Below are 27,481 nucleotides of genomic sequence, written 5' to 3'. Positions count from 1 at the left end.
TTGGGTAGTATTTTAATGTTTCTAGTTTCTTAGGATAACAAATGAAAAAGCATTGTAGGAATTTTCAAGGATCTTGTAATGTTCTGGACTTCTGGTCTCTTGTTTCACTGTACATCCTCCTCACACAGTTCACATTATTCTTCTTCACTTTGTGCGTTTGAGTTTGACCATTGAGTTAGAGAGAATAGATATAGCTAGAGCGAGAGTGTTCACATAGCAAGACAAAAGAGGAAAAACTAGGCTAGGTAAATTGTGATGCGCTGTCTGGTTCAGAAGCAAAGCAACGTTAAAATTATTACTTGGTGAAACTGGCACGCGTTTACTTCCTTTGGCTTATGCTGGAATATTACATATTGCATTAATGAGGCACACAGAAGGATGTGAAGATAGTAATGGACTAACGGTCCCCACTAATTGGAAATTATGATAGGCTGCATCATTTTTTAACCACCCTTTTTATTTTTGAAAGCTTAACCACCTTTCAACCTGATAGGAAAGAATCATTTTTTTTTACCCGTAATGCGCAACTGAATATCTGTCTAAACAATCGATTACCTCATGGAAAGAATTGATTTCTGTTTGACAATCTCTTTGTACAACGGGGTAAAACATTACCTAGGAGAAATGGACACCAATTATGACAGTACCTTTCTCTTTCAAGTACACCAATAATTTTTCAATGCAATGACCATAAAAGCTCCATGCGAAACCTAAAATGCGGCAAGTATTCAGACAGCAGGATCTTCTAATATAGCTTTGGATAGATCATTTATCCGAGGGTAAGCTGCTTTCTCATTCAGCTGGTTTTGGGCCCATATCAGCATCTTCAGCAAGCTTGGAAGTTTTGGATCTGATTCAATAAATCAAAGTTAAATGAATGATAGTACAGCAATCTAACTTAGGGGGTTTTCAACTGTTTAAATACCACAATCCCTCTTAAGGAACATAGGACCAATTGGCAAAAGTTCACAATTATATCAGTTACTTAGGGATATTTGATGCCAATCTTTCCAGATAAAGACCAGTAATGGTCCTCCCCCCATTCACTTCATCTGAAGTGAATTTAATCACACTTTAAGTTCAAAGTTGAATCCAGATTCCAAACACAACATTCCACGAAAGTAAGCCAAATCTTCTGTTCAGATCTAAAGCACATATAATATAAATGGATTGCCAACAGTTGACATCCCCTATAAAGGAAGCCAAAAGACTACAAAATGATTGAAACTAGTAGATGATAAACAATAAGTCCTCTCAGTATTCCACTGGAACTGAGATTTGTGAAATTAGGAATACATTAGGATATTTACCAACTAGAATTTTGAATCCATCTTTCATATTCAGTCATAAATAATCAGAACTCAGTCCATGCTTTCCAAAGGAGCATTGGTTTAATTGGGACAAATCCGGCAAAGCATCTATTATTATTGAAGTTGACAAATTTATAATGCAACAGTTGCTATTTGACAAAAATTGTATCCCGATCATGGACATCTTAGAAGATTATGCCGTTATAAGTGGTATATACACTACACGTAGGGAAGAGAAAAGTATATGTTCAAAACTGAGGCAGTAGCTCTAGTCCAGCCTAAGTCTACGTGTATTAGATTTTGTATTAACAAGAACAATGCAGAAACTATCAATGCCAATGAAAAGAAAAATCCTGGGGATAGAGGATTTCTTCAACCTCAAAATTCTATTCTCCAAAACGTCTGAATAATCTCCTACTTCCCCCACCCCAGTATAACTACCCCATAAAACAAACCCACTTTCTCTCTACTACTTAGGGTTTCCTGGGCATAGAGGATTTCTTCAACCTCAAAATTCCATTCTCCAAAAAGTATGAATAATCTCCTGCTTCCCCCAACTCAGTATAACCAACTTCCCCATAAAACAAACCCACTTTTTTTCTACTACTCAGTTCTAAAAACCCACCATCTTATTGTTTATTTATTTACCCATGGACCTGGTTGAGTGATTGTGGCCCAATTCCCTTTTCCCCTAAACATTTTAGTCAGGTTTGAGTCTCCAACATAAGGTATTATATAATCCTCAGATAATTTAATATTCCAAAACTATAATTTAAAGCAAGAAACAGATACCCAAGTTATATATGCCAATAAATAGATTTTGTAGCAAACACAGACCTTTTTCGTGACTTTGGCTTGTAAGTATGGCTGCATTCACCTCACTTGCTGTCTTTAGCCGCTGTGATATGTCAAGAAGCTCTCCAACAGGACAGTTAGAGACATCTTCAAAGGCAAGCAATGCAACTGTCCTCTCCAACTCTTCCAAAAAGCTTTGCTGAAGGGAATCGAAATTAAGAAAGTCTTAGTACCAAGTCTGTGTAACTAGTTACACAATTTTCCACTGTAACAATGCATTTCCATTTTTGGTATTTTTTTTCTTTTTCTTTTTTTCTAACTAGAGGCAATCTGAGTAAAAACATCAGTGTGAAGAACTAGCACATTACTGGAAGTGCCAGAAACACTTCACTAGCTAGTAGAGATTATATGTAAAATAAATATACAAAATATCATCAGATGGTATTTACGTTTTCCTCCCCCCTTGGTGCAAGCTCCTCCTGAGCAAATTCTAGAGCTTCTTCTACTTTCCCGTTTCGGATTAGTTCTATCAGCCGTTGCTGTTGAAGATGGAAAAATAATTGGGGATTTGTATCCAGTATCTGCAGTGAGCTCAAGTATCATAAAATGAATATTAATTATCAAGTACATATGAATGAATATGTGCTATCAGTACAAAATCACTCTGTCGGATTTAAAGAATGAGGTTCAGAAAAAGCAGAGAAGTAGAATTAGCAAGAAACAATACATAACTTGAACGGCAGGCTTCACACAATTTGAATACAAAAATGAGGATAATTGAGCAGGCAATATCAACTTGTAAACAAACCCAACTACAAGAGTTCCATGCCAAGTTCCATTTGAACAGTTTGCCCCCTTCCTCAGCCCCCTTTTCCCCAATAATGAAAGTACAACACATTTAGTTTACAAGACAAACACTATCATTTTATGTTCAACATGGGAATTTTCAACATCACTTAATGTGTCAATGCCCTTAATTGGTGCGAAGCAATAAATAGATTGAGCATATGAATATTGCATGCATGATGCGGGCACACTAACAAAAGGAGACTATGATACGATTAAATGGGATGCTATTAACAAAAGACTAGTAGTAGTGAGAAGCCTACCTCTGGATTCAAGTCGTTCACTTTTTCAATTGCATCCTCAACATTACCACTTTGTACTGCCTTCTTCACAGCCATGCGATCAGTTATAGTCGCCAGATCTATATCTGCTATACATATCAATAAGGAGAGACAAAGGGCAATAGAGAAGCTGAGATCATACCAAGACCAAAATAAAAGAACAAAAATGAAGAAGGAAAAAAAAAACAGGAGACTAAAAGAGGATACGTTCAGTTCCAGACTCCATTTGAAATTTCTCAGCAGCTTCAACATAACCCTCGGTAACAAGGAAATTCATTACCAACTTATTCATGTCTTCTTTCCTAATCTTGACATCACTGAGCTTCTTCTCCCACTCTTCTCTTGTTATCACCTTCTTTGATGCGGCCTTTACACAAAAGATTTCAAAGGCAACATAATTAGCATTGCATTGCCCTCACATATATTGTTGCCACTTCATTTTCACTACCAAGCAGTGTGTATAACACTCTCTATAATCAGTCCATACACAGTATTACTTATGAAACAAAAACTTTAATGGGCTCCACATACTTCACACAGTCCTTTTTGTAGGAGAAATTAACGCACAAAATATATCAAAATCTGATTATCTGAACTAATTTTCTGAATCTATATACAATCAAATAGAATTAGAATGTAGAAAAAGAAAAACAATACCATGAGCTCCTAAATTAGCTCAAATACAAGATCCTTAACAGTTAACACCAATCCCATCAAAAAAAAGAAAATAACAGTAAAAAACCAATCAACAAATAAAGCTGGTAAAAAAGTGTGTTATGTGAGTGAGAGGAGAGAAAGAGTAGAATACCATTGCCTCGATCTCTGCAAGTTGACGAATCACAATCCAGAACAATGACATCAGTGCACACACTCAAGCCCCATTTTCAATCTCCAAAATGCCCCTCTCCTGAAAAATCCGAAACAAAATCGGTACCAAAACAAGATTGAAGGTCAACAAACGAGAACCAATAATAATTTAAATCAAACTGTTGCATTAAAATCTCCAAGACATTCAGATCAAAATGTTTACAAACCCTACTAACAAAAGGGGGGAATAATTTCCACAAGCAGGAGATGGATACAAACGGTAAGAAGCAGAGTAGTAGAAAGTGAATAAATTTTCCGGGAAAATGGCGGTGAAAAATTTTCCGGGTAAGTTTTAGGTAGAAAACGTGAACGGGAGTCGGGAAGTGAGTAGAGTGTAAGGTACCTATCTACGTTTACGGTGTGCCGGCGAGGAGGCGATTCCCTCCCTTCACTTCAATTGTACGGAACCTGACCGGGGGTTATGGACTCGTTCTTCAACGTTGATATTGTTTCGGATTCGCTTTTTTTTTTTGGACAAATATCCGCTTTGTTTATTATTTTCTACCCGACTCATTAATGGACCGGGTCTCAACATAGGCCCAACAAAAGAAATATTGACCCAGCCCAATAGAAAGTTTCCATTATTTTACATTTTTACTTCAGTTAAAACGTAATTAATATATTATTATAAGTAGAATTCATGCGCAGAACTGGTCCCATGGTCTAGTGGTCAGGACATTGGACTCTGAATCCAGTAACCCGAGTTCAAATCTCGGTGGGACCTTTTTATGATTCATTTTTGGACTACTAACAGTGTCGGCTTTTGAACTCGTCACATTCTTTGATCTACAATGTTTTCCAGTCTTTATACAATGTTTTCATCACTTTGGAGAGTATCTAGCTAGCTAGTAACTAGATTCCAATTATTGAATTATTTTTTGTATCTATTTATTCTTTTAGAGTTTAGGATCTAAAAGACTCTCTTTAATTATATATTGGATATAGGATAAGTTTGTGATCAACTATGAATTATTTCTCGTCTAGTTCTAAGTAATTTGAAATAATATGAATCTAGTTTATAATTTCAATCGATATACATATATACGTGCCCCTAATTATATGTATATGTTAAAATTTTGGAACTGTTTCCAATGATGAGCATAAAAATAAGGAAGAGACAAAAACGCATAGTCTAAGTCGTCCATCCCTATCACCAAATGAAATCAAAATTTGACATGTAAATAACAATATTCATGAATTCGTAGGTGTAATCATGTATATGATGAGATAACGATGGTGTGAATGAAAGCGAGGATTATCTGATTTTCCACTAACTGGTCAATGTATGCAGATCATATCCTTTCGAATAGTTTGTCCCACATATACATTAATACATACATGCTTCCATTGTTAATTAGTAGTGTGTCTTTTCATGTTTCATATTGGTCAGAGGTCAGACACCCAATAAAATTCAGACATTAATAAACTTCCTTTTTAATATGTTTCATCATAATTAATGGTGCTCATTTACCAGCCCATGTTGCCTAATTTGTTTTAGGATAAGTAGACTTTGATTTTATATTCGCCAACATTGGGGGCTCACACTACTTTAGATAAGAACATAATTTTTTTTTAAACAAAGAAAATTTAATATCCTAAGGTGGAGCAACAAACAAAAAATACAAAAACAAACTCAAATCCAAAGGTTATCAATTTTATGTCATTTTTTACGTTATCATCAACAACTAAAATAGTTAATACCAGTATAATTTTTGTAGTTTAAAAACGTTCTTCGTTGAATGACTTTAACACCTGCTTTTTTATTGCTGAAAATTCTATCATTACTTTTCAACTAGGTATTCTAAATTATTGCAAAGAACCCAATCAGTAACATCTTCTGCTCTTCCTTTCTATTATGCATGTCAATCCAACTCTCAAACAAAACTTTCATGGTTTTTGGGATGGCTCACGCTCTACCAAAACACCTCAACCAGCGCACCACACATGCCACGTAAACTTATATGAAAGAAACAAATGATGAACAAACTCCATTTCCTTCTTACACACATATTGTCACTCTAATGAATAACGCCTAGTCTACTCAACCTCCCTTTAGTGTGCACCTTGCCGACTAGAACAAACCAACCAAAAAGCTCAATTCTCGGAAGTACCAACCCTTTTCAAATTGAACTTGTGAAACTATAACTCGTAATCTCTTTCGAAAGGGTCTCTGATTGCAATACCTGAACAAAAGAATTAATAGAAAAAATACCTTTATTATCAAATTTTCACACAACATTATCTTCTCTGCTAGTTGATAGTTTCACTGGCCTTAACCTCTCATGAAGTTGATGAACAAGTTCCAACTCCCATTGGAATAGCTCTCTCCTCCAATGAAAATTCCAAATCCACTCTAACCCATCCCAAAATCCATAGTCCCCTATCACACATCTTTGTTGGTTTGAAATAGAGAAAAGCCTTGAAAAACTAGCTTTCAGAGGACCACCTTGCACCCAATTATCTTCCCAAAACAGAGTTCTTCTTCCATTCCCTAATTCCATCGCGAGGCCACTAATAACTTTTTCTTTCACCTGTTGTTCTTTTATATTCAACTGACAGATGTCTTTCTACGGACCCCCTTCACCGGTAGAGCCTCATTTGATAACATTACTTTAGGATTCGGATTATTACAAGAACAGACAATCTTCTTTCACAATGGACAGTCCTCTTTTGAAAACCGTCACCATCACTTAAACAAAAGCGTTGTGTTCCTGAGCACTGCATCTTCGACCCCCAAGCTCCCAGTCTTTTTTGGTGTCTGAACCACTTTCCACTTTATTAGAGGTATACCATAGTTACCATCCTCCTTACCCCACATAAACCTCCTCTGAAGTTCAATCAACTTGTCAGCGACTGCTTTCGACATCTTATACAGACTAAGGTACTAGGTCGGTAGGCTATTCAACACCGATTTGATAAGAACTAGCTTGCCTGCTTTGTTTAGGACCTTCCCTTTCCACAAGCTGAGCTTCTCTTCCACCTTATCAATGATCGGCTTCCAAGTCTTCACCAAACGCTGATTCGCTCCTAAAGAAATTCTAAGGTATCTAACAGGTAAAAACAGCTTGCTTACACCCTAGTATGACGCACACTTGCTCCACCCACTCCTCCTCCCAATTAAGCGAGATCAGATTCGACTTATCAAAATTGATGCTCAGACCATACATCAACTCTAAACACCGCAACAGCCTTTTATAATTCACAACTGTTCTTGTCTCTGGAGGACAAAACAAGATAGTATCATCCGTGAATTGGAGGTGAGACAGTTCAATATGATCTCTCCCGATAAGCAACGGAGTAATGCGCCCATTCATACGGCTTCCCCCAACATCCTATGCAACACATCAACTACAAGAACAAACAGAAGGGGAGAAAGAGGATCTCCTTGTCTTAGTCCCCTCTCTATTTTGAACGGCTTGGAAGATGACCCATTCACTAGGACAGACATAGTGGCCGTACTGACACACTCCTTCATCCAATCTCTCCATCTTTGTCTAAAGCCCATCTTCTGAAGTACAATATCCACAAAAATTCATCTGACTCTATCATATGCTTTCTGAAAGTCTAGCTTTATAATTGCTGCCTTCTTTCTACGCGACTTGGGCTATTAAACCGTCTCACAGGCAATGAGGGTGCTGTTATGTATTACCTCCACAAAAGCACTATGTGTCTCTCCTATCAAACCCAGCATAACTGTTCTCATTTTTCTCACCAAGGCCTTCGAAATTACTTTATACACACAGCCCACCATACTGACGGCCGAAAGTCCTTGATCTCTTTAGTATCCACAAATTTCGGAGCTAGCATCACCCACGTGACATTCGCATCGGTTGGTAGCTTAGCACTTTGGAAGAACTCCATCACCGCTGCAGTGAACTTTTAACCAATATCCTCCCAGCATTGTTTGATGAAGTTCATATTATATCCATTACTACTCGAGGCTTTAGAAAATTCAGTCCCAAACTGCCTCCTGAATTTTTTCTACAATAGGCATAACCCCCAATGCTACAGCCTCAGCACCATCAATCTGCCTCACTAACCCATACCAAAAATCAATTCTCGAAGCATATTCCTGTCGATACAAATTTTTATAAAACCCTTTGATTGCAACATTTATTCATTAATATAAGATAAATATTAATATTAATTAATATAAGATAAGAATATAATTAATTATAATTAATTAGTGTTAGTTTAAATATAAGATAAATATTAATATTTTTGTCAACATTTATATTTTTTTTTTAATTTGGTGACTATAGATATGACTATTTTAATTTATATAACATGTATTTTATTTAATCCAGTAAAAGATTTATTTTATTCTCCGTGTACATGGTGTGTCATAATTTATTTTAAAAATTATAGTAATTAGTATTTTTTTTTTTGTGTCTATAGAGTATAGACTATAGTAGCTATATAGTATATACTATTTAATTAACTAAATAAGCTCTATCATCAAATTATTAGTGCGCTACTATGTCGTCCTACACTAACTCTTTAATTGCTTTTTGAATTTTGAATAAGGTGATAGAAAACAAGCCATGTGCTCTTCATATAAACTAATTAAAGTGAGACGAATTCAAGTTAAATTGCTGAACCCTAATATATATATAGGGTTAGGGATTGTTGCAACATGATAATATAAATACCGGATTTATGTATTCGGACTACTACTACTTTAATTTAGATTTTGATGAACAATAATGTTTGTGGTAGGTATCCACTACCAGCTTATTATTAGAATTTTTCTTTAGATGCATCAATTAGCCCATAGCCTATACCTTAATTAGCCAATGAAAATGCATATGTTGTTTTTCAATCATAAACGACACACACAATGCCACTAAATCTTGGGTCCATGCTGGTCCCTATATGGTCAGAATTTTGAAACTTGAGAATTAAAAGGTGTACGTGATAAACATGAAAAATAAATAATAGGATAAATTATTATTTTAGTTCAAACATTTTAACTGAATTTTAATTTGGTCTTTAATGTTTTAAATGTTCTTTTTTAGTCTTACAAAATTTTTAATCATCTTATTCAATCCAAAAAAAAAATAAGCGGGTTTAATGTTGTCTTACCATTAAAGTTGACACAAATAATTTGCATATTAAAAAGTTAATAGTATTTATTTTCAGTATATAAGTGAAATTGATCTACCAATTATTACTAATATAATTTTTTTTAAATTTTAAAGTGTTGATAATTAATTGTTAAAATTTGAAATTTCAAAAAAAAATTTAAAAAAAAAAAGTGTGATAATAAAATTTTGGTTATATTTTTTCAACACATAAAAAAAATATAATTTAATTAGTATTATTATTAGTGTCAAATTTAATAATAATATAACATAAAATATGTTTAAAACTTTTTGAAAAAAATATAAAATTTAAAATATTATAAATTAAATTAAAATTTGCTCCAAATATTAAGAAATTAAAATAGTACTGTATCCAAATTAAAATAATGTTAATTGAACCTACTTTACCTTGTTTAGACCAAAGTGCTAATTTTATATTTATGAACTGAGCATATACATATACACATGCATGTACATTTTTTTTATTCAATAATTCAGATTTTCAGCTGATCGAGGAGTTAAAATGGTAGGTTATAAGTGAATTAAGGTAGATGTAATTTAATTTATATTATATAGAAATAGAACAAGTTCCTATTTAATTATGTATGCAACCCTCTCCTGGCCTGCATGGCCCTTATAAAATAAATTAGTAGGTTAAAAATTATTATTGATTTGACAATGAGGTTGACTCCATATTCATGCATGTGTGTGTGATTTTAATCCTATCCCTCATTAGAAAGTGCGCTCTATCTCATCACTAATTTGGGATGCTATTAATCAATTTGGGTTAGTCGAATAGTTAGCTTATTATTTTTTTATTTATTGATTTATTAGTTTTTACTATTATTATAGAGTTAATTATCTTTTAAAAAGTAGTAATTTTTTAAATTATATTACTAATATGTTATCGTTTTGTAAAATAATAAGGTAATCCAAGTAATTGTTCAAGAAGAAAATTGATTAGTTCTCTCTGCCATTCATGTGAGCACTTAGGGTTCCCGTAGTTCAAGTCATAACGCACAAGGTTCGCCACAAAAACACCACCTTTCTACTTTGCTATGATTAGATTCTTGAAAACAGTATGTAGTAGTGAGCTATATATATATATATATATATATATATATATATATATATATATTTAAGAGACAAACCACCATTTTGGAATATATACCAAAATGCATTAATTTTCCATCTATGATATGTTAATCAACCAACACCCGAATATGGTCATTGGTCAATATATACTACTCCATGCGCTGTGATTTTAGTTTGTATAGTCTTTTCGATATGATTATATATGTGCATATATAGAATAATGAGAAAATTACACTCTTCTCCTTTACGAGATATTAAAATGACACTTTTTTTTCTTTTATTTATAAAATGTATATTTTTTTTTCTTATAACTTTTAAAAAAATTTTGTTAATAATTTTTTTATATTTTACTATTAATTTTTGATATCAATGTATATTATTTTAACATTAAATAAAAAAATCTTACCATTATTAATATGTATAATAATTAATATATATTGATATTGAAAAATAATCTTATTAAGATTTTTTTAATATTAAAATAATATATATTGATATCGAAAAATTAATAATAAAATATAAAAAATTTGTTAATAAAAATTTTAGTAAAATTATAATTTAATAATTAAAAAAATTATTGAAGGATATCTTAAAAAAATAATTTAATTATTAAATTTTTTTAAAAATATTTTGATAAAAATATAATTTAATCAATAAAAAATAATTTATTAAAGGAAATTTTGGTAACCAAAATTTAATAAAGAATAAAATTTTTGCTAAAGGATATTTTTATAAAAAATAATTTTTTTAAAAAAAGATAAATTTAACATTAGTTAACACAAAAAATTTAAAATGGATTAAAGATGAGGTTTTTTAAAAGTTATAAGGGAGGAGAATGTACATTTTATAAATAGAGAAAGGGGAGTGTCATTTTAACATCTCGCAGAAAAGGAAAGTAGAATTTTCTCTAGAATAATTAAACCTTTTATAATATAATAACACTCTTTTTTTTCTCCCATTAATACCCTTTTAATTAAATTCTATATACCTTAATTGAGTGATATGTGAATTTACAAATATATGGAGAATGATTATTTCTCGCTACAAAAAAGACGCTAAACTGCGGGGTATTTTTTTTCGGTTTAACGGGAGCTTTTGATTTTCGCAAAAAGTGTTACGTCGGTTCAGAAAATTGACGCAGTTATGTGTCCTACTATTTGATTGCGGGAGTTTTTAAAAAATCGTTGTTATTTGGTATATATTGCGACAGTTTTTGACTCCTGCAGTTAGCAGCGATTTTTTCTAGTTTTGTAGCAGTTTAAAATCTCCGTAATTTGGTAAGCCAAATTTTTTAAAAAAATTGTGGGAGAAGAAGATGGGAATTGAGATCAAGAATAAATGGTGACCTGAAAAAAAGAGAGGGAGAATAGGATTGAGAAAAGTGACGAGAACAGTTTTAAAGTTTTGCGGGAATGAGAATTGGATTTGGCGGGATGTAAAAAATAAAAAAAAAAGAGATAGAGTGAAATTGGTGAAGAATTTTAAAGTAATAAGATTTTAATTTTAGGAGTTTTGTAACTCTTGTTATTTGATATTAAAATTTGCTGTAAATTAGGAATAAAAAACACAGAAGAAAAAAAATTGATTTTCTTATCTAATTTGAAGGATTTTTTTAAAACCTCTATTATAAAACTCCTATAAAACTATATTTTTTGTAGTGTTTATTTGTTAATATATATAGTATATATTAATAATTATACCAAACAAAAAATACATCAAATATTATTAGATTTAACGACGGATTTTACTAATAGATTTAAGAGTAAATTTTTTAATAGTAATAAGTCAAAAAAGTTTTAAACAAAAATTCGCCAAATTTAAAATTTTGCGGCAAAATCCAACAATAACAATTTGGACTTTTTTTTAAAGAAAAAAAAAATTAACAATGCAAAATTATTTTACATTAGCTAGTTATTAACAATTAAATGATTCATCAAGTATGTGTCTTTGGAAGATCTCCACCGTTGCATTACCTTGTCCTGACTTGGACTCTTATGTTTCATTATTCATTATTTTAATGAAATATATTTTTACCTGTGAAAAAAAAAAGCTAGTTATTATCGCCACTACATAAAAAATAATAATCCATTTCTAAATTTAGTCCATGCTTTATCGTGTATATATATATATATATATATATATATATATATATATATATATATATCTTTATGCAAACTAATTATAAATTAATACACAGTTCACAATCTCTGTGCATAATGCGGTCAAATATATACCAAATCATATATGAGTCAGCATAGACAACTTATTGCAACCATAGAATTTCCATTTACATGTCATAGCGATGATTTGATGAGCAAAATTGATTCATCATACTTCTTTTTTGGGAAAAATTAGAAAATGCGAACCTCGATATTCTATCAAATATATGGATGAAATTATGCACCATTAACAATCAGAAAATAAAAGAACTTGACACATATACATGGTCAATGTTAGTTAGACACGTATTTCTTTCTAATAACCAAATCAAGATCAATCTTGTAAGACATAATCGAATATTAATTAACGTTTTTTTTTCTTCCTAACGTTGTCGAATTAAATATGAACGATTTTTAAATTTAGTTCAGTTACGTATTTAAATATGGAAAATTTTAGGCCAATAACTTTTATATTTTGTAGTAATCACTTAACCATAAAAAAATGAGTAATTTTTTATTATTAGATGTAATCTCATACCAATTAAAATACTATTAATGACCAATTGATTGTTACAAAATCCAAAAGTTGCTGACTCCTAACACTCTTCTTTAAATATTTTTGACAATTAAATCTAATAAAATTGGTCTAAATTCAACAAAAATCACTTTCATTATACCAGTATATATACATGCATGTTTCAATAACACAAAACATATCCTTCTTATTCTCCGTCTTCTCCTTCTCCTTTTTCGTTTCCTCCTTCTCTTCCTCTTTTTAAATTCGCACACATAGATTCTTCTTCTTCTTTATTGTCGTCATCAACAACACTAATATTTTGCTAACATCTTTATTGGTTCTGATTTTCTCTGGTATCATCATTAAAAAATTTCGGTTTATTTTTTAGTTTATTTCGATTTATTTGTGTATTAATTGAAGTTCACCTGATGCTGCTGATAAGTATTGACAAATTTTTTTATTCTTTAAGTAATTTTGGTTAATTTCTTAGTTTATTTGAGGTTCATTTGGACCCATAAATGAATTTGATGTATTTGTGTTAATTGAGATTCACTTGATGCTGCTAATAAGTATTGACAAATTTTTTAACAAAGACGAATGAAATTATTCATTATCACTTTATTCAATTGTATTAGATTTCACTCTATTTCATTCAATTAATTTATATTTAAACAAGCAGTAAAAAAAATTTAATCATCAACAAAAACACATTCATTTTTGAATCCAAATAAACATCAATTAAACTAAGAAATAACCCGAAATTACTTAAGAAACAAAAAATTTGGTCAATACTTATCAGCAGCATCAAATGACTTCAATTAGCACACAAATGAACCGAATTAGTTCAATTTAAACAAACAGTCAAAAAGACTCAATCATTAACAAAAACATATCGAATTCATTTTTGGATCCAAATGAACCTCAATTAAATTAAAAAATAAACTAAAATTACTTAATGAATAAAAATTTGGTCAATACTTACCAGCAGTATCAAGTGAACCTCAATTAACACACAAATGAACTAAAATAAATTAAGAAATGAACTGAAATTATTTAATGATGGCAGCAGAAAAAATCAGAATTAATAAAGATGTTTGCAAAATATTGGTGTTATTAGTAATGATGATAACGAAAAAGAAAAAGAAGACGCAACATTGGAAAAAAAAAGGAGGAGAAGGAGGAGAAGAAGAAGGGAAGAAGAAGAAAAACCTGCATGCCAGAATTAGAAAGACGAGGAGGAGGAGAAGGAAAAAGAGAAGGAGAAAGAGGTGCATAATTTAAAAAGTTATTATAATAATTTGGTTAAATTTGATTAAATATTTTGTTTGGATGTAAAGCTTTATTTTTTTAAATTAACGAAAGATAAAGCTTTTCTTATCAAAGTTTATCAGACAATAAAAAAATATTTAGTAACTAAAATATATTAACTAAAAATAGTTAAAATTTATTTTATTTAATATTTATTAATTATTATTAAATAAAATAAGAACAATTTTTATTTTTTTAGTATTAATATTTATTAATTATTATAAGATCAATTTTAATTATTTTTATTTAATTTTTTTGTTATTAAATATTTTTTATTGTAATTATATTATGATGAAATGTATGATATTTATTAGAACATAATCGATTCCAAAACAAGAACGGTAGCTAAGCTAGTGAACCATAATAATTCTCCAGCCTTTTTAATTAGAGAGATCATAAGCTGTTATTACATCATAGAATCAGTTGCCCAATAATAAAGAAATTTTCGAAACCATTTTGATGGGATTGTTGGAGAGAGAATAAATATTAGAATAAAACTAAGAAACAAAAATTGGTGCAATCTCAGCTGAAAGAATCTCTTTCCAAAAAAGATATATTATATAAGATACAAATATGATAAATCTAATTAATGCAGTGTTGTCACATGCTTTTTCTACCTTTATTCTCTTAATGAGTTTCTATTGGGTCCCTTTTTTTTCTTCATATGTTCTGGTATGTCTCCCATTAAAATGAAAGATCAATATGTTCAGTTTATGCTAATAAGTGCCTCTTGGTTCGTTTGTTTCCTTCTTATTTATTTATTTATTTTATATTGCTCAAACGTAACTATGGATGTAGCAATAATAGTACTGTTAATTAATTTGAAATTATTATAGACATTTGCTAAAGGAAATCTAAAATGAAACCTATAACAAATTCTAAATCATGCATACCTAGCTACATATCTAGATCGCATCTATTTGGTATAGATAATAAGGACAATCGATCATATCATACATAATTTCAATTAATCTTTACTCTTGAAAAAGATAATTTACTCTTATTACATGTGCATGAATAAAAAATAAATAAAATAATCAATAACTAACTACTATGATGTCTATCAAATTCATCATGTAGATTATTGATAAACGATATCGGTGTCATAAAATTATATGACTTAAGAATTTAAGTTTATAGATAAAAAAAAGTACATCTTTAATTAATTTATCCTTAAGAATTTAAATTTATAGGAAAAAAATTACATTTTTAATTTATTCCTGATAATTTTTTTTAGATAACAAAAATTATACTTTATACACTTTAAGTTATACAAATTTTGAAATACTTATAATTTTAAAAATTTTAAGTCGATAAAAATAGATATATGTATAATTGTCATAATTGAATCGACAATCGAATTGACCAAACTATTGAATTATTGATTTAGTCAATGAATCATTAGTTGAATCGGTTGACCCGATTTCACTTAAATAAAAAAAATTCAAGTAGTGTATGTGATGAAATCATTTAAAAAAAAATCAATCAATTTACATAACCTATCGTCTAACAATAGTATCACACTATCACATAACCTATTAATCAATCAGCATATGAACTCCACTAGGGAGACAATGAAGAATCTTGATAATGTGTACAATGGATTTTGAATTTAGCCCAATACAAGAAAAAAAAAAGAAACCCAAACAGTTATTTTAAAAAATTAACCATCCCAACCCTAATTTACCAAAAGAATTTATCCAAACACCCTCTTTCTCCCTCTCCCAAATCGTCTGCTACCCCACCCTCATCAAACATCCACCTTTCCGGCGTTAGAAGTTCTCTCACCGGCTATCAAATAACCATCCACGTAGTTATTAAAATAATCATTTAACTATCTAGTAAAATGATCATCCGACATTTGTTAATTGTATATACTATATACTTAAACTGAATCAAACAAAATAACCATCCAATTAAGAATTAAAATAACCATCTATATACATAGTAAATTGAACATTCAGCATCTAAATTCGTCTGTTATTTTATATACCTTGAAGACGTAAGGAAAACGAAATTCAAAAAAGCCAAGTTGGCCGAAAACCTCCGCAACACCATAAAACAAAGCACTCGCCTTCTTGATATCTTCAATCCAATGCACCACATCCACCGGAGGCAATCCCCCGAATTCTAAATTACCGTACACGTGGTACCATATCCACCCGTTGTATGTTGCGAATGAAGATGCTGGGACGGTGAAACCCACCCAGCTGTCGGGGGGCTGCACGACCGCCGCATTGGTGGGCTGCGCGACGGACGCAACGTGCGCGAAAGCGTGTCTTTGTTAGACGTTCTCAGATTGTTGGGCGGCGTCGAGTTGCGTTCTGGGCGGCGGACGGTGGTGATCTTCGCGGCGTCAGTACAGAGAGAGTGAAAAAGACTGTCGGAGAAAAAGAAACTTCAGCGCATTCTTCGCATGCATAAATGGAGGAATACGCAACTTTCCCATAACCAAATCTTTATTTTTTTAAAAATTTAAGATTAGAAATTATCAAAAATTAATAAAATTAATTATTAAATAATTATAATTTCAATTTTACCCCTAATGTACACATTGTATACTAAACTCATTGAGTCATTGTCTCTCTATATTTTCTCTTAACGTATTCCAATCATCTAATAAAAAAAATCAACAATTCACATAACATATCATCTAATTAATTCACAGAGTATCTAACCATGCATTGCATATTCCAATCAACCAGGGTATAAATCAATATATGTAAACCTCGGAAAATTAGCGAATAATTAGTCAATAAATTAAATTTTAATAAGAAAAATTAAAAATATAAATCTAATATTAAAATAGGATAGAACTCTTTAAAATAAGAATTTTGAGACCAATTTCAAAGAATTTGCTCCAAAGTTGGGCCGAACGAGTCGAATCAATTGAACCGAACCCAAAATGAACCCAAGACCCAACCGAACCCAGCCCATTAAAGAGGACACAGCCCCTTATTTCCTTTCTTCTTCTCATTCACTCTGGAAATATTGAAATACACTTGAGATGGTGGAGGAAGCACAAACCCTCAATCCACATTCAAATCACTGTAATTTCTTTGTTCGAACTCCGATTGACGATCTGTTTGCGGCCACGCGACTGCAGCATCGAACTTTACAAAGCCCATAATATTTTAAGGTAAGGAAGCCAAGTTTTTTTCCCTCAATTTCTTCATTTTCCCTTCTAAATTTATTGGGCTTTGGTGTTGAGATTTTGTATACTTTCGGTGTTTAGAGATTTTGTATACTTTCGGTGTTTAGGATCGAATTAACTTGATAGACTTATCGAGTCTTGTCCCAATTTTTCGTTGATAAGGTGAAAATCCTAAAAACCTAACTAATTCATTGATTAAGTATTTTTGGGTATTGAATTGTGGGTATATATGTGTTATATATATATATATATATATATATATATATATATATATATATATATATATATATATATATATATATATATATATATATATATATATATAGGTGTGTATGTATGTATGATATGAAATTTTTAGAGCCATTGGAAGCTTGATTGAGATCTTGGTTGGCGATAGAGCTGATTTTCGGTATTGAGGGTTTGCCTTTGCCTAAGTGGGTTCTCTCGGGAAATACGTGAAAATTGCCCAAGGTATGGTTTAGGTTTCGCGTATTTAATATGTAATGTCCTGTGAAAACTTAGGCTAGAGAACTATAGGATAAGTTGAAATATGCGTATATGTTAATGTTTACCAACCTTGATGGATTTATTACATGATATTGATAATGAGTGGTGATTGATGGTGATGTTGTAAGTGTGAAGTTGGTGCTTGATGATGAATTTAATTGAGTTTGATGGAGGTTGACTTAGCATATTTGATATTACTTAGTAAATCCTTGATGTAAATGTTGAGTTACTCATGAAAGTGAAGTGGAGTATTTATTGTTGGTTATTATTGAATAAGAGTTAAATGTATATGTTAGTATATGTGATAAGGGAACTAGGTTTAAACATGAGCATAATTGTCATTGACTTGGATTTGGAATTGTGAAAATATATGTGTATATGTAGAGAGTTATTGAATGGTTGAGAATGTTTGGTGTGGTGTGTTGTAAAATGAATGGAAGGTATGGAGTTGAGTACTGGTATGCCTTGATTGTGAAATGTTTGGTTGAAAATGAGATTTTGGTTAAAATGGAGGTTCCGTAAATTTTGGTAAAAACTTATTTTTGATGAATTTTGATAGTTCATAACTCTCTCCTCAATTTTTGGATGAAAATGAGGTTTGCTTCAAATGAAAGACGGTTTAATAAGCTTTTGAACGATACCAATTTTGTGAAAAATGAAATTTTGTGGAAAAAGTTATGGACGACAAAAATTTGGTATATAAAACTGTGATGCAGGTGTTAAAATCTGGTTTATAGCAGCTTCCTGGCATTCTGCCAATTTTGGAAAAACGTCCATCCACGCGTACGCGTGGCGTGGCATTTTGACGACGCATGCGCGAGAAGCCATGCATGCGCGTGTGCGCATGACTCACGCATACGCATGGCCTCTGTTTGCTGCAACCTGGATTTTGGTTGTTTAAACCGGATTTTTACTTCTAAACCTCCATTTTTCTTCCTTTTAGACTTAGTGTATAGTACTGAGTCCATTAGATAATTGAAGTTAGGAATTTGAGATAACTTGAAAATGAAGAAAAAGGGTGAACAAGATGAATTATGAAGGAAATGGTGTGAAGCTGAATGAATATACGTCGCTATGGTTATAAAGAATGAATGTAAGAACATGATGTGATAAATGATGAGATTTAAGATGACTGTGTGTGGCCGAAATGGTCAGAGTGGCAAAGTATGGGTGTAATCCCGCTTGCGTAATTAATTTGAACATATGTTCGGATGGCAAGTTGAGGATGGAAGTTCCCTCTCTTGTCGTAACGTGGATGTGGGGAAGGTGGAAAGACACTCTCCTTCGTATTGTATCCCCCACGTTCTTTTCTGGTTGCAAGGCGGAAATGCACACTCCTTCGATGTGGAAAGACACTCTCCTTCGTGAAACCTCCAGGAGAAGGTAGAAAGGCACTCTCCTTCGTTTATGATCCTCCTGGAGATGCATAACCTAGAGACCAATGTCTGGGTTAGCTACCAGATGTGTCGTGTTCTGGCAAAGTAACCGACACGTGAGCTCACGGCCAGTAGGATAGACATTCATCATATGCATATGTGTGCTTTGTTTGTTATGCCTTAATTGAGAATGCTTAATTAATTATGTTATGCTAATTGTTGTAATTGTTACTTGAACTACTTGTTTTCTACCTGTGCTTGCCTTATCTGTTTATTTTGTCTATGCAAATCATCAAAGATGGAGGTACGAAGGAAAGGTGAACAGGTTTAGAGTTAAGGTTAAAGTTTAAGCTAGGTTTAGAATTCCCTAGAAGACCACCCCTCTTTATGACTTCTGTTTAGAAATTTAAGCTTTATAATTTGAGTCGACGTTTTAGGATTGCCTTTGGCATTCTCAGGACCTTATATATTATCTGCGTGGCACCTTTATTATGCTGGGAACCTCCAGTTCTCATCCCACACTGTGTTGTTGTTTTTTTCAGATGCAGGTCAAGTGGCTCCTTGGCAGGCATCTGAAGGTTCTACGGCGAAGTGGCTTATTTTGGGATCTTTTTTTGTTATTTTGATGTATATATATGTATAGTTTCTCTTCTTGTAAGTATGAATACTTTGTTTTTGTACCTCCTAGAGGTTTTATGGAGAACTAGGGTTTTGAACATGTTCTTTTGGGTTATTATTATGTATATATATGTACGTATATGTTCTCTGGCCAGCTTTGCTTTCGCAAACTGAGTCAAGAGCTAGTTATGCTGTATTCTTGGCTTTCTACTCGTATCATCTGTTCATATATGTTATTGAACCTTAGTTTTCTTCTCACGCAAGTAACCACGTTTTCTGAGGGTTGCGCTTTTGAGTTTTGCAATTTTATTTTATCCGTTTTTCAAGATTCCTAGTTAAGCATCTCTTTCTCCATTATTTTATATATATATATATATATATATATATATATATATATTCTTAGAGGTCGTAATACCTCACTATCTCAGTCTTATGACTTAAGCATAAGATTAAGTATGGTAGGGTGTTACAATAAATATATATATATATATATATATATATATATATATATATATATATATATATATATAGCTAAAAAATAGCATCAATCAATAATTAATATAGAATTCAAGAACAAATCAATCCTAAACAATAACAATATAAAACAAATCAACTCTAAATAGCATCAATCAACCTAAATAATAAAAATCAAAAGAAAAAAAAAACAAAAATCTTCCACTAAATTTACTAGATAACAATCACCTAAATTATTAAAATTTAATATAGAATAATTAAAAAAATAAAAAAAATTCTCCTCCATGACTTCAAAAGAGTTGATACCTTGACGCGTATACTACGCATAAAAGAGGGAGACAAAAAAGCGAGCCACATTGAATAAGGACAATGAGAAGAATGGAACCACAAATTGGTAGATGTAGGGAAGACGTAACACGGACGGAGGCACGGTGATGCAAGGGAGCTGGTGAGAGGCGCGATGATGTAGAGGAGCTGGCAAGAGGCTCAACGACGACCATGCAGTGTTGGCAAAGCTTTGTAAGAGTGAGAAGGTTGAGGGCTTGAAGTATTGAAGTTTGAACTCTGCCTCTAACCTTTGCCGTTTGAGAGTAAGAGAGTAGGTTGGGGAAGGAGACTCCTCGAAAAATCAGATTTTTTTTTTCAAAAAAAAAATTACATGGTTTTGAGGGTTTAAAAGAAAATTCGAACCAGTCCGAACATAAATATGCTGATTTACCAATTTGCATCAAAACCAACAAAGTCAAATCAATTTTTGTTGGTTCTTTTTTTTCCGGTCCTATATCCGGTATGGACCAATCTTAAAATCAATTCACCAATTTTTTATTCGGCCGCTTAGGTCGGTTCGATTTTTATAACTATGAGTATATGGATGATTATATATATTACAAAATTATATTTTTAACTCCTTTAAATATGATTTCTTTTAAGTATGTCATATTATAAAATTATTTTTTAAAAAAATTTAAATCGATAAAAAAATAGATAAAGAATTATTATATCTATAAAAAGTCAAATAATTAAGCACCCAATATTGGAGGCTCCATCCACCCATTCCTGTGTCCATGCATGAATGCTCTAGAAGCTACCTAACAACCATGAAAAATGTCATATCAATATTCAAAATATATGGATCAAACTTGAGCAAAAGTGACCAAGATATATTGCCAGGTAGGACACTCTGACCCCCTAATAGTGTACTCCTCACTCACTATAAATACCTCTATATTCTTCACTTTCATTTCCATCATCAACCAAGTTCCAATAATCATAATTAAAGGAACCAATCTATAATAGTATTTTAATTTGTTGTTGCTGTGAGTTTTTTTTTTCCAATTTCCATACAGTATGGATAACATTATAGTAGAGAGTACTACTACTTTGGGTTATATATATATAATAATGCTTTTTCTATCATTGAAACATGAAATAGTAGCAGCAGGAGATAACAACAGTGCCATTGATGACCTTGTGACTAACTTGCCTGGCCAGCCTCTTGTAGATTTCAAGCACTATGCTGGTTATGTCACGGTTAGTGATGACACCAATAATGGAGGAAGAGCACTCTTCTATTGGTTTTTTGAAGCCATCACCAACCCTCAAGATAAACCATTGGTGCTGTGGCTCAATGGAGGTAATAATAATGCTACAACATATATGTACATGTACATGCATAACTTTGATATCAATTGCATTATTGAAATAATTTTTAGAGAAAATACTCAGTTTGGTCCTTGAAGCTACATTCAAGTCTCAATTTAGTCCCTGAACTTTTCAAATTTTAATCACGTTAGTCCCTACAGTGATTTCCGTCACATAGTCAATTGAAAAATTTGGGGACTAAATTGAGACAATTAAAACTTTGAGGACTAAATTGAGGCTCGAGTGTAATTTCAGGAACCAAATTGAGTATTATCTCTAATTTTTATGTTTATTATATTCTCATTATGTAAGCTCATTGTCAAAACAAACAATAAATTATTTGAAAAAGGTTCAAATAAAATGGTGATGGTTTAATTTGGTGTATTTCTTAATTAATTAATTAATGTTGTGTGGCAAGGTGACAAGGTGCTTTATTGTTGCAGGTCCTGGGTGCTCTTCTGTGGGATATGGAGCAACACAAGAGATTGGTCCATTTTTAGTGGACACAGATGGCAAGGGCCTTAAATTTAATAACTACTCTTGGAACAAAGGTACCACCACATATTAATTAATACAAAAAAATATCATATGGATTATATTATATTATATAATAATATAATATATACCTTCTGTCACAGTCCACCTCACTGCTTTCTATTTCATTAAAATTCTGACCATGAGCCACACAAATTAATTAAACAAGTGTTATGTATGTCCCTACATACCATCATATATCTAATTAAAGTTCTTGGTTTGTGTGAAATTATTTTATAACAATGCAGAAGCCAACATGTTATTCCTGGAATCTCCTGTTGGAGTAGGCTTTTCCTACTCAAATTCAACTATGGTCTATGAAAATCTGGATGATGATATCACAGGTCAGTGCTTAATAATGTGTATGCTTCCATATTTCATACATATATTATGTGATGATAATTAATTTTAATTTTGTGCTTTCACCAATTGTTTTGAATTAACAGCTAATGATGCTTACAATTTTCTGCACAATTGGTTTCTCAAGTTTCCATCATATAGAACAAGCACATTTTATATTGCAGGAGAGAGCTATGCAGGTACTGAAATTAATAACATACTTTGAAATTTTTGGACCTTTCTTTAATTTATTTTTGTACGTCTAACAAATTGATCACTCATGAAACACATGTTTTTTCAGGGAAGTACGTACCTGAGCTAGCAGAACTGATATATGATAGGAAAGATGACCCTTCCCTTCATATTAATCTCAAGGGTATTTTGGTAAGATTCTACATGAGTGCTAATAAAACTAAAGCGTTTGGTGGAGAGACAGAGGCGGAAAGACTGAAACTGAGAGACAGATACTAAGGTTAAGAGACAGAGATTGAAATAAATCTCAGTATTCAGTTTGGTGCAAAGTGGGAGACAGAAATTAAAATAAGAATGAAACTTTAATTTAATTTGTACAAAGAGTAAAATTGGAATCAATTAGTTGAAATGAAGGTATTTTAGGTATATATCTCTAAAAATTTTAGTCTCCAGTGTCTCCACTTTTTAGAGGTACTGAAATATTGAAATTTTGGAGACAGAAACAGAAATTTTAGTATCAATCTCTGAACTAACAAATATGATATTGAATCTCAGTGTCTCAATCTCTGTCTCGATACCTCAAAACAAACGCTACTTAATAAGAGAGTAAAAAAATAAAGTAGTTAGAGCATAAAGAATATTTCTCTTGTTCAACATTTAAGAAAAAATATCTATTTTTCACAAGTCACATCAATTTCTACTATAAATTACTAAACATGCATGTTTGCTGAGAAAATTCTACACCTGCTTTTGTTGCTAAGTATGATTTGAAGTTTCAGTTGAAGAATATTTGATTGGAACACTCTTTTCATGTAAAACTCTTTACACTATTATTGCGACTGATTTAAACCGCCACTATTTGAAGATAATATATTTGATTGAACAGTTGGGGAATCCTGAAACATCTGATCCCGAAGACTTGTTAGGGCAAGTTGATTACGCTTGGAGCCATGCAGTGATATCTGATGAAACCTACAAAACAATAAGAAGAAGTTGTAACTTCAGTGATCCATATAAAAACAAAGATTGTGGTGATGGACTTGATGAACTTTATAAGCAATACGACCAAATTGATATTTATAGCCTCTACACCTCTGTTTGTTTTGCCACCACAGCGCTTTCAAATCATCAAATCAAGCACTCATCTAGGAACAAGGTTAGTCATGTTTTTCATACACTAAAAAATCATATTCCCCAACACATGGTAACTAATTTGGACGTGGAAATTAATTACTATAGATGCGTAGAATGATGGGAGGTTTTGATCCATGCTTGGATAATTATGCCAGAGCCTTTTACAATAGAGCAGATGTTCAGAAAGCTCTCCATGCCAGTGATGGTCTCATTCTCAAGAATTGGACTATTTGCAAGTAATTCACCTCATCCTAAATTTTATTTTACATTAATTTTATTCTTGAAGTTTTTAATTTGTATTAAATATACTCCTAACCGTTAAATTTTTAAAAAATTTAAGACCAACAATAATGCATGACAACTACGTCTGATTTACTTATGTTGAATATTATTCTTGTGAAATTGTTGCTGAGTTGTGTTAATGTTGCAAGTGTGAGGAGTGTTGAAGTTAATTCCACATCAAAGAAAGCATGGAAGAGTGAGGAGTTTATAAGATGAGAGACCCATTAACTTGGCATCTTAAGGTTTTGAGTTAAATGTGGTGTCTTCTCATCTTATGTTCTCTTACTTGATTCCTCTCCGAAGTCTCCCCGGTTGTCGAGAGCTCTCTACGGTCGGCCCAACAAGTTGGTCCTAAATTTTTTGAAAAAAATAGCTGCTAGAGATATATTTGATGCAAATAGAAAACTTTTGAGACAAAATTAAAACAAAATAAAATTTACGAATATTTTTAAAATTTTTAACAAATTTTAAAAATAAAAATATGCTTCACCCAATGATATATGTATTTATACAGGAATATATAATTAATTTAGTAGCTGTGCAAATAGTATTTTTGAATTAAACCAAATACAAGCTTGCTGATATTGTTTTAAGTATTAATAAAATGCAGCAACGATATATTCAATAGTTGGAATTGGAACAAATCAAAGGCCTCTGTTATCCCAATATACAGGAAGCTTATTTCAGGAGGACTTAGGATTTGGGTTTATAGGTAAATTAAATTAAATTAAATTAAATCAAGTATAGTGTAGTATAGAACATTATATTAAGTAAGATAATAGGAATGATTATTATTGCAGTGGAGACACAGATGGAAGAGTGCCAGTGCTTTCTACAAGATACAGCTTAAGTATTCTGGGTTTGGGAATCACTAAGCAATGGAGGCCATGGTACCATGAGAAACAGGTTAGTGGGTGGTATCAAGAATACGAGGGTCTCACTTTTGCAACATTTCGAGGAGCTGGCCATGCTGTCCCTTCTTTCAAACCAAGCAATTCACTTGCATTCTTCTCTTCCTTCCTTCTTGGACAATCTCCACCCTCTACTAGATCTACATGACCAACCCTTTTTTTTATTATTATTATGCCAATTACTACTCTTACTATATATATGTTACCAATAATGTAACTATTATTTAACATAACACGTGTTTATGTCGCCATCTTTATATAATTAGTCACCTATATATCAATACATTAGCATTCTCATTCCAATAATGTGGTTACACTTAAAAGCCAAAAAGAGCATTTTGTATGCATTATTTTTGGAAATAGTCTAATTAATATTATTCTGCAAAGAGGAAGAGGAAGGTAAATTGATGAGTTTTTTGTGACTAGTGTCTTGTTTGGCAATGGAGGGAGAGAAAGGTAAATTACTCTTTTTATATGCTCTAACAACGTAGAACATAGTTATTAAACCGACTCGATTTGATTAGAAACTTGGTCACTCGGTCATTAATCCTGAGTTGAGTCATTATTTAAACTAGTTAAATAATTAATTCGGCCAAATTTAATCAAATCAGATAAAATATATTTAAAATCGGTTTAAATTGATCTAGTCAAATTAAATTAAGTTAAATTAAAAAATATTAATTTTATACATAATTTTTATTAAATATATTACGTAAATAAAATTAAATTATATTTATAAATTTAAAGAAAAACAATATTTTTTTAATTACAATATATTTTTTATTTCTATGATTGTTATTTTTTTTATAAATATTTAAAGAGTATAATAAATATAAACTAATTGATGAGTAATTAAAATTTGAAAATAATAATTAATTTAATATAAAATAAAATTAAAAAAAACATTTATTATAGAAATAAAAAAATAAATTTTATATAATTATTTAATTATTTAATTACGATCCAATCAATTAATTTAATCTGTGATTTATCGGTTAAATCGATTACCGATTCGATTTAGATAATTATATGTTAGAGTCAAATCTATTTGAAGAGTTATTGTAGAACATCTCAAAGACTTTGAAGCATGACAAATAGAGATTCTTACTAGGATTTGACAATGCACATAGTTGTTCAAGGAACTCGCTCTTCTTTCCCTCAATTACCTCAGTCTCCATATAGCAACACTGCAACAGGGATTATGATTGCAGTCTTAGCCACAAGCATTCTAACATATCAGTCATGAGAGAGGAATTGAATGTGCAAATACCTGTCTTTAATCATTTGTATTTAATTTCACCTCTCTTTGATCTCCATTATTAGTTTTTCCAGCTGAAAATAATAGTAGTCTCCTTGAGAAGGTTCTAGCTTCTTCCGGTTCATATTCTCCATAGAACATAAGGCCTGAGGCTCTATACACATGAAGCATTATATTTTTTAAGTGTTCATGATGTTTTTCAATTTGGTCTCGAATTTCATCTTCATGTAGAAATATGCTGCGGATTTCTTAGTAGAAAAATGCAGATTCTGTTATGGCAGCTAAAAAAAAAGAAAAAAATGTGTTTATTACATTAGTGAAGAAATCATATCTTTATAGAGATAAAAGCTATACAGCTATTTATAGCAAAAAAAAAATTATACTAACTATCTTTTTATATTTTATTATACAACTATGATCTATTAATATGACACAGTATTCAATAAAATAGAAAATACTCAATAAAATAGAAAATACTGGAAGTATTACTAGTACTCAATAAAATAGAAAATACTCAATAAAATAGAAAATACTGGAAGTATTAGTAATATTTATACATTAATAAAACCAACTCAAGCTTACTGCTCATAATAACACAACACTTTTTTTTCTTAGAATGAAAGATTTCATAGTATATTATTGTATGTATAACACTAATGAATAATATAGACTAGACAATGTTTCTCGTGTTTTATTTACTATATTTATTTTGGTGGTCCTTAAAAATTATTTATTTATAGTGACAAATAATTAGTTTTGAAATATGAATACTCTTAATTTTTTTCTCAAATAGTATTGC

General features: G+C 31.3%; 2 protein-coding genes and 1 non-coding gene across 4 annotated transcripts; 2 read left to right on the top strand and 1 right to left on the bottom strand.

Annotated features, from left to right (window-relative positions):
* Positions 1–532: 532 nt before the first annotated feature.
* Positions 533–4,563, bottom strand: LOC112714635 (protein GID8 homolog). 2 transcript variants are annotated; one of them, XM_025766265.2, is made up of 7 exons: positions 4,443–4,563; positions 4,041–4,139; positions 3,440–3,599; positions 3,215–3,321; positions 2,555–2,686; positions 2,148–2,304; positions 533–850 (listed from the first exon to the last, which is right to left on the bottom strand). In XM_025766265.2, exons 2-7 carry the CDS (start codon positions 4,089–4,091, stop codon positions 729–731), a joined length of 729 nt encoding a protein of 242 aa, XP_025622050.1. In that variant the 5' UTR covers positions 4,092–4,139; positions 4,443–4,563; the 3' UTR covers positions 533–728. The 2 variants fall into 2 exon arrangements, with proteins under 2 accessions (XP_025622050.1, XP_025622051.1); XM_025766266.3 differs by having other exon boundaries at positions 4,267–4,518.
* A 188-nt stretch (positions 4,564–4,751) lies between these two features.
* On the top strand, positions 4,752–4,823 carry TRNAQ-CUG (transfer RNA glutamine (anticodon CUG)). Its single transcript has one exon. It is a non-coding gene; the product is annotated as a tRNA-Gln (tRNA).
* Positions 4,824–21,653: 16,830 nt separating this feature from the next.
* On the top strand, positions 21,654–25,657 carry LOC112714634 (serine carboxypeptidase-like 31). The gene is made up of 9 exons (XM_025766264.2): positions 21,654–22,024; positions 22,476–22,583; positions 22,815–22,910; positions 23,013–23,105; positions 23,207–23,289; positions 23,984–24,253; positions 24,337–24,467; positions 25,124–25,225; positions 25,314–25,657. Exons 1-9 carry the CDS (start codon positions 21,739–21,741, stop codon positions 25,570–25,572), a joined length of 1,428 nt encoding a protein of 475 aa, XP_025622049.1. The 5' UTR covers positions 21,654–21,738; the 3' UTR covers positions 25,573–25,657.
* The last annotated feature ends 1,824 nt before the right edge of the window (positions 25,658–27,481 follow it).

Source organism: Arachis hypogaea, chromosome 10 (genome assembly GCF_003086295.3).
Source record: "Arachis hypogaea cultivar Tifrunner chromosome 10, arahy.Tifrunner.gnm2.J5K5, whole genome shotgun sequence".
Classification (NCBI taxonomy): Eukaryota; Viridiplantae; Streptophyta; class Magnoliopsida; order Fabales; family Fabaceae; genus Arachis; species Arachis hypogaea.
Note: the sequence above shows the minus strand (reverse complement) of the source record. Positions and strands in the feature narration are given on the sequence as shown.

What these genes read in the sequence shown, in the direction of transcription:
- LOC112714635 (XM_025766265.2), bottom strand. Translation starts at nt 4,091, where the DNA reads ATGTCATTGTTCTGGATTGTGATTCGTCAACTTGCAGAGATCGAGGCA. An exon ending in TTGCAGAGATCGAGGCAATG is followed by an intron (nt 3,600 to 4,040) that starts GTATTCTACTCT and finishes TTTTGTGTAAAG; the next exon opens with GCCGCATCAAAGAAGGTGAT. An exon ending in AATGGAGTCTGGAACTGAAC is followed by an intron (nt 3,322 to 3,439) that starts GTATCCTCTTTT and finishes TGATATGTATAG; the next exon opens with CAGATATAGATCTGGCGACT.
- LOC112714634 (XM_025766264.2), top strand. Translation starts at nt 21,739, where the DNA reads ATGGATAACATTATAGTAGAGAGTACTACTACTTTGGGTTATATATAT. An exon ending in TTAATCTCAAGGGTATTTTG is followed by an intron (nt 23,290 to 23,983) that starts GTAAGATTCTAC and finishes TTGATTGAACAG; the next exon opens with TTGGGGAATCCTGAAACATC. An exon ending in CTTAGGATTTGGGTTTATAG is followed by an intron (nt 25,226 to 25,313) that starts GTAAATTAAATT and finishes TTATTATTGCAG; the next exon opens with TGGAGACACAGATGGAAGAG.